Source organism: Vidua macroura, chromosome 3, assembly GCF_024509145.1.
Source record: "Vidua macroura isolate BioBank_ID:100142 chromosome 3, ASM2450914v1, whole genome shotgun sequence".
Lineage (NCBI taxonomy): Eukaryota > Metazoa > Chordata > Aves > Passeriformes > Viduidae > Vidua > Vidua macroura.
In genome coordinates this window covers 91,869,100-91,882,195 of record NC_071573.1, presented here as the reverse complement: position 1 = coordinate 91,882,195, position 13,096 = coordinate 91,869,100, and the positions used below count along the sequence as shown (strand labels likewise).

The window sequence follows — 13,096 nt, the reverse complement described above, 5'->3', positions numbered from 1 at the left end:
GGAAAACGAACTTACTGTGTTCAAGGTTTGACATATTTCATAAAGCTGTTGAAAACCTAAACATGAAAGCCAGATTTATGAGCTTTTTTAAAGTTATTTGTAGATTCCCAAGACGATTGTGTTCCCATCACTTACTGTAGCCTCTAAAACTAAAATGACGCTTAAAAATATTCATGTTTGGCACACACTGAGTTACTGCTGGGTGTTGCAATGGCATTCTGCTAAAACTGAAGAGTAGAGAGAAAAATGTATTCTGTCTTCATGTAAAACAATTCAGTCTGTTGAGACACAGCAAAAGGACTCACATTTTCATATTTTAAAGAGAAAACTAGCGATTATTTTCAATGTTAAGATTGCATTTATTATGGGTTCATACAACTGTTTGGGGAATGAGCCATTTGGGAGCATCTGTGTAACCCTTCACATTTGCCAGGCTTTTCCTTTCAACAAGATTACTCACTTTGTTATTACTGGAATAGAAAACTCTTTTATTTATCAAAGTATTATTCATCTGCACATTGCCAGGTATAGCAAATCTGTTGACAGCACTGGATTTATCATTTACTGTTAAAGGCAAATGGAAGGATTCCCCACTTCTCTAAGCCAGCAAAACAAATGTCATTCTTGAAACTCACTGCACAATATCCTGTGCTGATTAAAAAAAAAAAAAATTTGACTGTCCAAAATGATCCAATATCTGAAAAGCCTAAGGCAGTTGAAATGAGCTTATAATTTTGAATTTTTTTCTTTAATGCAAATACTGGGCTTCCATGCCTTGTGTCTTCATCATTTGTAGTATTTAACCATGGGGAGTATCAAGTTTTCCTCCATTAAGTGCAGCATGTTATTAGCTCATGGAATTTCTGTTCCAGTGTGGTCTTTCATCACTGAAATATAGTTATCTGGAAATGTATTCTTTCAGTCTGTGAAAATGCAGATGTGTTTACTCCCATATGATTAAACATTGCTATTTACTTCATTAACACTTCATTCCTTAAGCTACTCTGCTGAAATTAATAACATACTGGTCTCATGCACTGGTCTGCTTAAAACAAAAACTCAGCAAACAATTTGCCTTATGTGGGCTGGGAGAGTTCAGTAAACCTAGAGGAGACCTTATATGAAATATGGGTAAATGGTTGCAATATGAGGGAATAAATGCCAAAATGCAGCTGATCTTCCTTCTTCTTGTTGCTGTATGAGAATGAACTATGAGATACCAATATGGGCAAGTTGCAGCTGTTAAAAGATAGCCTACATTTAGTTGAGGTCATTATTTTTGTGCAATTAATAATTCCATTTAAAAGAAGCATCCCATACCTATGTCACTACCCCATTACATCTGCCAGAAGTGACTCCATGCTCTCTGGTGCCTGTGTCTAGGAGTCAGTGATCCAGGCAACTGGAAAGGGATCTGCAGAGTGTGTGAGTGAGTGATGACAGTACCGTGCACATCACACACACTTCAGGCTCTGGGCTCATTCCAGCCTGCTCCTCTGAACCAAGCCCATCTTCTGAGTGTATTCCATCCAAATGGAGTACAGTCTGTGTCCCGATGGCTGCTCCACAGTGAAAACTTAAAGTACACTCCATGGGAATGACTAACAGATTAGTTTCAAAATTGCATTAAACTAAACCAGTAAAAATGTAAGTATCATTTTGCCAAAGGTCCTGTGAGGATAGATCCATCAAAAATAGATCTTTGTCATCTGTGAGGAAAAACAGGTCCATCTATATATTACATACCTTTTAAAATAATGGCTGGTTGTCTAAATCAAATTATTTGGAAGCTAAGATTTTCTTGGTTTGTATGCTTTTGTCAACAGTTGAATTAAGGGAAGAAACTCTCTGTTCTTATTTTCTTGTTTTTGAGACATATGGACTTGCATGCATCTACAAACTGTGTTAGGTAGAGTCCTACCAATAATGCCAGATATAAAATGGTAGATTCAACATTTCTCACTTAGATCTCCTGCACAGAAGATCCACAAATGCTCACATGGGCTTTTTTTCATAGACATAATGAGGCCACCACACCAGGAGATGTGGGAACCATTGGCATAAATCGTACAACTATTGCATCCATATACTGTATTTGTTATCTAGGCTTTTGCTAAGCTATCAGGCTGTAAACTCTGATAAATCATGACCTAAAGTTAGTAGAACTGGAGATGCACTCTGTCAGTTAATTACTAAACTGTCTTCATCTCACCTCATGAGTTTTCTCACTTCCACCCTTGCAAATTTCCTCCCTCCCAACATCCCTCAGAATGAGGAAGCAAGCGGCTCTGTGGTGCTTAGCTGTCACCAGGGCTAAGCTACAACAGATTGGAATTAAACTTGAGAGATAGAAGAAGTGGTCAGAAGTAAGTATGATGGAGTTCGGTAAAGACAAGTGCAAAGGCAGAGAAATAATCACCTGCAGAGTGACAATGCACAAAGAACAACTCAATATTTTAGAGGTTCTGAACCAATATATGTAACCTCTGTCGTACTCTGATAAAAGAAGCAGGCATTCAAGGATGTGTTAACAGGAATGCTAAGCATAAGACACATGAATTTTTTGCAGTGTGCAGAGAGCAATGGTGAGGCCTGAGCTGGAATACCATGTCTAGTTTTGGGCATTGCTCTTCAGGAAAGATGTGGGATCCATTGGCAAAAATCCAGGGTAGAGTAACAAAACTATCAGAGGTCTACAAAATATGACCCCAGCGCAAAGACTGAAAGAACTGTGTTTGTTTAGTCTAGAGACGACTGAGTGGAGACATGATAACTGCCTTCAAATATTTAAAGGTTGTTGCAAAGAGGAAAAGAAGAAATTGTTCTCCATGTGCTTGGCACTAGGACAAGAAATAATGGGCTGAAAACGCATCAGAGGCAATTTAGGTTATATCATTAAGGAAAGCTTTCTAACTGTGAGAAGATAAGCATTGGACTAGGTTGTGTATGGAGGTAGAAGATTTCTATCTTTAAATTTTCCAGGGATTCTTGGGGACTTGTCACATGTAGTACATGTAACCCTCATGGTATGCCAGTGGTGCAGGGCTCAGAGGTGCATGTGCCACACTCATACACCACTTTGGCATGGGGCATGGCACAGGGCTGCTTTATTGATATTCTGGCGAGGAAAACCCTTCCCAATTATAATTTGCAGAATTTTGATATAAATTTGTGATTGCAATTTGCATTTGCATTCTTACCACTGCCTGGTAGTCACTTGAGTTCTCTTGAAATAAGATGAAATGGAAGGACAAGTTTTCAGGTATTTCAGAAGAAAGGTTTAAATTTCTAGTCCTGAAAAATAATTTCTTAGTTAGCTAATTTGTAATTAAAGGACTTTTTGATTTCAAAAATACTTTGTTTGTGTTGAAGCCAAATGCAGATATATTTATTTCAGAATATTTTTGAAGTTCTAAGCAAGTAGTTATAGTAAAGTGACCCTATCTTGCAATGTTATCACAGTGTATTTAAATTATACATATAGGAAATACAGCTCCTTGATTTGCAAGTCATAGTTATTCTCAAAAGGGAAAAGACAATGCATTACCCTGATTTTTTTTTTAATTAATCTATAGTTGATTACATTGAATTATGTAGTTTTTAAAAATAGTTCTACCTCTGGAAAACAAGGAAATTAAACTAAAAATATGTTATTTTTTCTTTTCCTGCAAAAATTTGCTATGCCGGAAAAAAATGGTTCAGACATCTTCCAGTATAAGTTTGAATATCCGCCAAACAGTAGATTTATTTGCCAAACATTTTCATACAATATTCCCATTGGGACTCAGTCTTTCAGAGAATAAATTGGTGAAATTAACTTTTCTTATCAGTCTGTGGGATTTGAGAGAAGCACGGTTGTCTGCCAAAACGCAGTAGAAAGAAACAATATCAGCTAAATTGTCTGGATTCAAGTGTTCTTGCTTCGCCCTCGCCTTGGCCAGGAAACTCTAATGTGAAGGAGTATCAGAGGAGGGAAAGAAACTGTTTTGAAAAACTTTTCAGATAATACAGTCTTAACTGTATACTATTTCTCCTTTTGCTTTTCTTTTTATTTTCCAAGACCAGACACTGAAAGTTTCTTTTTTCTGGACCAAATTTTCTACTCTATGTCTGGCTCCTGGCTCAGAGCACGAGGACTGTGCTATGGCCTCTTTGCCTGTACACAATCTCCGTGTGTGTGCATGTGCTGGGGGGCAGATGTAGCCTTACGAAGCATTCAAAATGTTCCCACTTCTGGCTGTCTGAAGTCTTGACAGACAGGGAGCTTCTGTTTCAGCCAAAGGATATCAATAACCAATGAAATAGCATTGTTCAATAAATAGTCAGAGATCAAGATGCAATATTTGTAATTAATTTATATTGAATGAATGTTGTAAGTTGATTTTTGCTCTGAGAATTAAAAACATCACTAGCAATAACAAATGCACGCCATGCCCAAGAGTGGAATGAGGAGGTTTGGGTGCTGTTGAGGTAATAGGATGGCAGTACATCCAGAACCAGTCGGGATCTTGCATCAGTGTGGTGTTCCATTAACTGAGACAACATTCTTAAAAGCTGAGGATCTATTTTTTTGTGAAACTGCTTGCCAAAGGAAGTTGTTTCTAGATCTTAACATGCTCTTTTCATGCCAGACAGCACCAATTTCTTTTTCTAGTGCAGCATTTCAATGTAATTTTTAAAGCTTTTAGTGAATACTATTTCAATTTTAGTATTACTAACATGTTAAAAAAACTCAACGAAGTGCTAAAATAATAAAAACCCCAACAAACTAAAATTATGAGCTTTTAATTTAAGTTGAAAATTATGGCACATGTTTTCCTACAAAAATAGAGTTGCTACTTGATTAGTTGCTTCTATCCTATTAAACCTGATATTTAGAAAGATGAAAAAGAAAGCAGCAGCACTGCAAGGAGTTAGCACAAATCACTCCTTGATCCCTGTAGAGTCCTGCAGATTCTGCAAATTCCTCACTGCAGGGTAGCTGTACTTTCAGAAGTCTGCACACTGCAATATTCTCCTTTTCATCAGAAGCAGGCTGATGGTTCACTTGTGTGGATGTAAGCTCTTGATCTCTATGTACATGGGGCTCCACATATGTGTTTTTCTTTTAAATTTTTCCTAAATGACAGTCTGGAAATGCATATCACCATGCAAGTGTAATGATTCCTAACAGGGATATAATTGTGATTTTGTTCTTCACATGGGCTTCATAAAGAATTATAGCAAATGAAAATGTAAACATTATTTAGACACTATATTGATCCATACTGAAATAATGTGAATATTAAAGTCTTAGATCTCAATATTTCCCCAGCAACACCACTAAACTATATTAAATTAATATGCTATTTTATATGTCTTTTATTGTTAAATTTGTACATTATCAAAGCATAAAGCCTGTGGGGTTTGGTGTTCATCAGTTTTGTAGGGGTTTTGTCATTTAATATTTGCGGAGTAGTGAACTAATCCTTAGCATTTCAACAGTCAGCTTTCTTTTTACTGAAAATGAGCAATAAATCAATTTTTGATCATCAATTTCAAATGAAATAATAATCAGTCTTTAGATACATATAAACCATAAAATATACAATCTTCTCTCTTAAAACTTGTGTCTGCAATTTTCTTTTCTGCTGTTTGTACTTAATAGAATATATTCATTATTTTTGCAAGTAACAGTAACCAAGATATTACGGCTTTCCATGTTTTCATAAATACTATATTAAATGTTCAAATATTAATTATAAAATAAATCATAAAGGGTTTTTTAGATTTATTTATCTGTAGTCAATAATTGAAATTAAGAATGAAGATTAATAATGTATACATTGATTGTGCAGTGCATGCACAAATTTTCAGATGTGCAGTCATTAAAGTTCCCTACATTATGTGTAGCCATTTTGAAGCCAGTGCTTCACATTATCAATTCTAGGCTACAAATACAATTTTTATTAATTGTAATAAATCATAAGCATACTCTTCATTTCATTTTTGTGAAATATTATTATTCTAGTAGTAATTTAGGCTGCACATTTCTTCATGTGCTATTTTCTGAAAATTGGACACTGAAAATTGAGTGCTGTATATAGGAAATTAGTCGTTTCAGTGCTTAAAAATTTCAGTGTACATCCAAAATATTTATTTCCTTATATATTGCATGAATTCAGGTATTATTCAGAGATAATACTTTTGTAGCACTTGATAGCTGTCTCCTCTGGAGTTTATGGAGTTTTGTGTTTGTTCTGGCACCTTGCCCAGCAGGAGGTATTCTCATACAGTCCTAGACAAAACTACCAAGCTTAGGAGTTTTTTATACTATATGCTCTTTTGACTTGGGGGGATTGAAAATGAGTTACAGGAAGGACAATAGTTGGTGAAGTTTTGTTGCGATTTTTTTACCTTTTTAACAAGGAAAGGCTTTATTTATTTGTTATACATTCTCCTTAAGTTTTACTTCTGTCAGCAGTAATTTTTTTTTTCCATTTAAAACTTAGGTTCAAACAAACAACTACATCAATGGTACATTTATGAGAAATGTATGCATATAAAAGGTGTCTTCCTGCCATTCATCCAGCTAGTGAAAGGATGTTCATGGTTAGAGTCTTACCAAAAAGATTAAATAGATGGGTTAATAACACTTTGTTTTAGTGTTCAGGTGCTAAAGAATACCACTGGAAATTAAAATCTGTCTAATAGGCACTAACACAACTATAACCATAACTACTGACTTATAGATCCCCAATTTGTGGAAATAGTTGCTTTTGGGATCTGATATTTTCCCAGGCTTGGCTCTGCTAAGGAATTATTTATTTATTTGTAAAAGTTTGCATGAAATGGGTATGGTTTCAAAGGACTGGGAGCACCCCTGGAGTGTCACAAAGGCTTTGATGTTGCAAAGGCAGCTGAGTCAATTCAGGGGTAAGAGCTTGATTGTGCCCTCTCATGCCCTTACCAAAGCCTGTGTGGTCAGCTGGCTGCCCTTCAGCAGCTGGCCAGCAGTGTAACTTTCAGGCCAGTGGGCCAGAAAGCAAAGTTAACCTTCCAGACTCCTCTCTGAGCTCTGAATGTAAACGCTGTGATTTTTTGCCTCTCTGTGGCCTGTGAGTGGATCCAGTGTGCTTGGGCAAATCCAGGCACAGCTGATTGGGAAGGGGGTGGTGGCACTCCAGACAAAGGAAGTGCAGGGATGACAGTCCACGTTGAACCCTTCCTTTGATGCTACCACCACCATGTGCTGTGTTGTTACCTTGTCCTCCTCTCAAATGCATTGCTAATGAATCCAGATGGAATTGTAAACGCAGTTTAAGAAAACCCGCACTGTAGCACAGCAGCATTTCCCTTCTCTGGGTGCTCCTACTATGTACTGAATGCATAAATAAAGTGTGCTGATTGTGGACATGAGCTGAGGTGAGTGCTGTTAGGTCCTTAAAATTTGGGTTTCCTGATTTTATGATTGGCTATGTACACATTTACTTTAATATTAATTTCATCCAACAGCTGTTTCTGTAAGAAGATGTATCATACAAATGAGTTTTCATTACAATGGCAGCAAATAAATCCTTTCAGGGGATTTTTTTTTTAGGAAGCAAAAATACAATTAGCCCTTTTAAATAATATTCCCTAAAATATGCAGAAAATGGCAGATTGCAGCAATTTATATTTGGTGTCTTCTATCTAACACAAGTCCTACTGCCTTCTTAAGAGAAAAACTTATCAATTCAAATAATTTTTATCTTTAAAATCTTAAACTTTCAGGTTGACAAAACCAGTGTGACTTTTGTCTTTTTTAGTTAAATCTAATCTATTGTAGATAAACTATCACTATATCCTCTTTGGAATTCTCTTTTTTCTATCAGTTGCATGTAATTTGTGCCAATAATTCTAAAGAGCACAGTGTCAGATGAACTAAGATGACATTGCATTTGTCATGAGGCTGTTATGAGGTTGATACAAAGAGAATGTTATTTTTTACTATAGTGCATACTTTAATTTGTTGAAAGTGCTTACAACAAGCACTTTCATAGTTTCACAATAGCACAGTTTTTAAATTAAGATTAATGATTGCAATCCTAGTAATACCAAAATCACACTACTCTGTACATCGCAGATTGCAAAGTGGCTTATGTTCCTGACCTAGTCTCCTTTTAAGATGGTGATCATGGCCTCTAAGCCTCACAAGACCCATCACAAATAGTACTCTTAGAGAATTCCAAATCTGATACCATGTATTAAAACAGTACAATTATTAATTTTCTGGTTTTGTTGACACCAAGATGCCCAGCAGACAGGCACTCCTAGAAGAGTGTTCTGCTCAGATGGAGGTAAGCAATACTCCACTGAGTCCAAATCCAGATCTACACATGCAAGGCATCGGGTGCAGGAAGGGCCATCGGATATATGCAATAAGTTTGGGTCCTCCAAAGTCTGCAATATAACTCTGCAATGATACTGTGACCAACAAAATTACTTAGCATCTATGACACAGTATTAGGTGTGCTATGCCTTTCCTAAACCTAAGTTTACAAAGAAATAGAAATATAGAGTATTTCTTGGGTTGTGATTGAGTTTTTTTCATCTGCTTCATCCATAGCACTCACTGTCTTTATACCTTAGTGAATTCAGAAAGCAAAGAATCAACCTAATTTTATTCTTAGGAGAGCAACCAAGGAATAAAAAATCTGAGAAAGCTGAATTATTTATTGATGGAGGAGATCTCAAAATTCAGGTTGACATGGATTGTCATGTCCCAGAATAGCAGAGGCCAGTGACACAGTCCACTGAGCTGAAGCCTCATGTTACCATGGATTTCAGGCTTTGCATGATCTTCTTCCCGCTCATTGATCAGAAGTGCTAAGACACTTTGGACTTTTATCTGTGAACATGCCATGGAACCATTTGGCTTTATAAACCCCTGCAAATCAGGTGGACATTCCTACTTTGGCTGCACATCTGCCAAGCACATACATTAGCACATTAGATTCTTAAGTGCCTATAGTTTCATAGCATGTTTATGTGTGGAGTGGAAGGAATCCACTCAACAGCTAATTTTTTCCACTGTTCCAATTACACCTTCTCACATGCTACAGTTTTATTCAGTTGTCACCTTCTCACATGCTATATTCAGATGTCTCATAAACCAGATATATGCAAAATGACCTTTCCTCCATGCTCATGTTGTCATCTGTATAAAAAATTCCAAGCATCACATAATATGAAACATTTATTTTTGTTCTCATCTTGCAATTAACTCCAGTCTCCTTATAAATCTTCCAAACTTTGACAAGCAATACAAAATAGAGCTATAACCTACATTGCTCTGGCAGGTCAATGGCAGCCTCACAATAAGAAATACAACTTTTTTTTTTAATTTTGGTATGAAAACTTTATTTTGCATACCATGGTGTTTGCACTTGCTCTATGCACTGCTTTTATGCATATTACAGCTAAAGGAGATGGCTTTAATTGCTACAACACTGTTCTGCAAGGTATATACTGAGAAGAAAATTTGCCTTATATAGATCCAGAAGGTTTTCACTATAATGATCAAATGTTACAAGCTGCACAGCATTCACAGAGAACTTCTTTTGGTTTTATGGACACAAAAGGGTTTACAGTAAATGTTTCACCCTGAATACTGGTACATTTGTGTTACTTCCTACATCTGAGTGAAAATATAGTTTGTTTCTGTGAAGCACAGGAGGGGAAAAGAGGTCCTAAAGTTTAAACTCTGAGGTAGCTGTGTTTGTAAACTCCCCAATACAAACCAACAAGAATTATATATTATAAAGTGTATCACAGTTTCTATTTGTGCTGCAATATTATAATTATTTATAATATCCTTTCAGATTTCTGTGTAATGGCCAGTGTTATAAATGTAAGAATGTAAGACTATGGTGAAAAATAACATTGTCAAGTGCTTTAAGAAGCTTTATAGGTAAAACATCTGATCTATAATGAAATCAGGTTTGGGAATTGTATTGATCAAGTAGAGCAAATTCTTCATAAATTTTACCCAAGAATTTCTGATAACACCTGAAAAAGTAAAGTTCATACTAATATATTTCTTTTTTTTTTCTGAATTATGAAAAACAAAGATTAGTTTTACTTTGAGTGGAAATGTAACACATTGGTGTTAATTGGTTAATTAATTTTCTTGTTTCCTCAAATACAGATCTGCAGGCTTCAGCGTCATCTATCAACAGGAAAATACCAGCAGAATCTCTTTTCAAACCAGCCTGTCATGTTTGTATCTCCGACCAGTCAGCCCCCCTGCAAACAGCTAACTGAACTTATACAGCTGGCAGGAGGGAAAATATGTAAAGCCTTACGTCAGGCAAAAATCTGTATAGGAAAAAAACCAGGAAAGAAGTACCAGGAAATAATATCTTTATCAGAAAAATGGGTATTAGGTGAGACACCAAATTTCAACTTATATAAAATATTGCAGAATATGTATTTTAAAGTTATCAAAAGTATTTTACTAAACTGAGGTTATGAAGGGAAGAAAATTGAACCAACTGATACAGCTAGATTTTCAGGAAAGTTGTGTCTATGGTGAGATCTTTCTCTTACAGCTAAGAGGGCTTTATGATGGTCCGGGTACTCACCATTTTAATTTTTCCTAGAACAAATATCATCCCAATATTTTCAAATTTATTTTTGTATGATAGTTTCATTTAGAGCAAATTAAATTATGGGAAAATGCCTATATGAGAATTACTTTCTAAAACAGCATGTATTTCAACTTTAGACATAGTTTTAACTGGTATAAATTGGTACAGTAATATTGAAATATGGTGACTGGCACCCTTTGATAAATTTTCCTGAATGCTGTATTGTACATCTGAAAGACAATTTTTGCAGTCTCCATTTCACTTGCAAAAAGTTTCTTTTTAACACCTGCTGTTATGTTTTTCTTTTTAACACCTGCTGAGTTCTTAGTCTGTAATTTTTCCAACTCATTTGCAGCCCATTCTGATAGACTCTATTTTCAGCATGAGTATTTTACGAAAAGGGACCTTATTTAGAAAAAATAAGCTTTAATTTATGTCATATGCTCTGTCAAGCTTCTCCAGAAAGTTTGTCACTCATACCCTAGCATTAAATGTACTACAGGAGTTGATGTTATATGACAGTAGCCAATCAAGTCCTAATCTCTTGACCTCGAATACTGTCAGATCATAATGACTTCAAACTTGAATGAAAATACCATTAAAGAAGAAAGGAAAAGTGAGCCATGAAGGAAAAATACTCCTCTAAATGCACATTTTATGTCATACTTACTTAAAGTATAAGATAAAATTGTGAAGATTAGCGAGAGAGGCGTAAGAAGGTAGCATTGTTTATTGTACCTTTTCCAGCTACCAGGAAGACTTAAAGAGCAAGTGTGCAAAAAAAAAAAATTGAGTAGGGATGAAACCAGAGGTTTGTGCAGGACTAAAAATAAGAGTAAACTGAACACAAAAGTTTCTAACAGTAGTGCCAGATGGACAAATGCAATGATCCAAAGCGATGTGTGATTTATGTGTCCCACTCTTCTACTGGTATCATGGAGGTCTGCCTTATCCCAGGTCTCATGAGCTCCCTGCAGCTGCACAGGCCACCTTCAGCCCATCAATGGACTGAAGGAATTGCATATCCAGTTGCTAAATTTTTTGTGCCATTTACAGATTTCTCAGTTCATTTTTGCAGTCTGATTTCTAATCACTATGTCCTGCTCACAAGGCATGGTCACACTGCAGTTAATGGATTTTAAATAATTTTGATGAATCATACAATCTCAGAAAAAAGTATTTCTATATGATGCTTTAAAGGAATTATATAGAGTTTTTAAGCTCTCCTCCTTTCTCAGCAACTGTGTGCATAGTAGTATGAACAGTGTCACCTATAATTTGCTGTCTTAATCAAATAAATTAGATCTGAAGGTATTTCTAATCTTTCACACTCAGCTATTGCAATCCAGTTGGTTTGTGGCTATCTGCTTTCTGCTATTAATACCAGCTGCCAATTAATTCACTCAAGGTTGACCAGAACAAAAAGCACATAGCTCAATAATGCAGCACCCTTTTAAAACTTAAGTAAATGGTAAGTGCTTGCACTATTATCATTTGACTGTTTGCATTTATTTTCTCTCTTTGGGTTCTCAACTCCACCAAACTGCTTTATACTAGAAACTGCTCTGAAGTACATTGCTGCTTTATCCTGTTTCTTTTGCATTTTATTTTAAATAATCCTGGGTTTTTTTTATTTATTTTAGATTCAATCACTCAGCATACAATATGTCCTATGGAAAACTACATTTTTCAGATGTGAGCTAACTCAAGAATTTCCATATGGTTGTGAGGAAACACGCCTAACTTGGATTCAACAAAAAAATAAGCTGTGAAGGAAATTTTGGAGAAAATGCAAGTTATAGACTTATAAGTACAGAGGAAGAATTCCTATATTTTTAATATTTGTGCAAGTGTTCATCTTGTGAAATTTTTAGATTTTGAAATAAAATATTTCCCTAGTAAAAGTCATCTTCCTTTTGTTTATTTGTTGAAGACCTTTGGAACTAAAAGCTGAAGGAATCACTATTCACTGGGAGGGAGTGGAATTTTCTAGTCTTCGGGCAAGGTTGGTCATGTTGCAGTGCAGTAAAAGATGTGCACTCAGCGTGGGTGAGTGTGCCTGAGCTGGGTCTGGTGCAGTCAGCAGGAGCTGTGATCCCAGGGCAGATGCAGGAATCCTGTTGGCTCTTCTAGTCCAAGTGCCTCTGCACACACCTGTAGGGCCATGTTGCCACATCTTCACCACCACTGCTGAATACATTTCTTTGGCAAAAGAATAAGGCTGCCCATGGTGCTCAACTCACACCGGCTGGTGTAAACTTGCACTTCTAAACTGAGTTTTCAAAAGTAAATGAAACTCAGTAATTATGCTTAGATGTGTAGTTAAGATATTGTTTTATTTCAATGCCTTTAATTGAATCTCAAAATGTATCTACCTTACACCTAGGCTGAAACAACAGTTACTGACTGAGTTAAATGCATTAAGACAGCACATCATTCAAATGCTAAAATCTGTTGAAAAGGGATCATACTATGAAATCCTTTAG

General features: G+C 35.9%; 1 protein-coding gene across 1 annotated transcript in view; it reads left to right on the top strand.

The window, feature by feature from the left end:
* MCPH1 (microcephalin 1) overlaps positions 1–12,841 on the top strand; it is a 124,985-nt gene extending 112,144 nt beyond the window's left edge. Inside the window, exons 13-14 of the mRNA XM_053973052.1 lie at positions 10,169–10,406; positions 12,254–12,841. Of these exons, the coding sequence (XP_053829027.1) occupies positions 10,169–10,406; positions 12,254–12,309 (294 nt within the window). The 3' untranslated portion in view covers positions 12,310–12,841. The remainder of the gene's footprint in view (positions 1–10,168; positions 10,407–12,253) is intronic.
* The last annotated feature ends 255 nt before the right edge of the window (positions 12,842–13,096 follow it).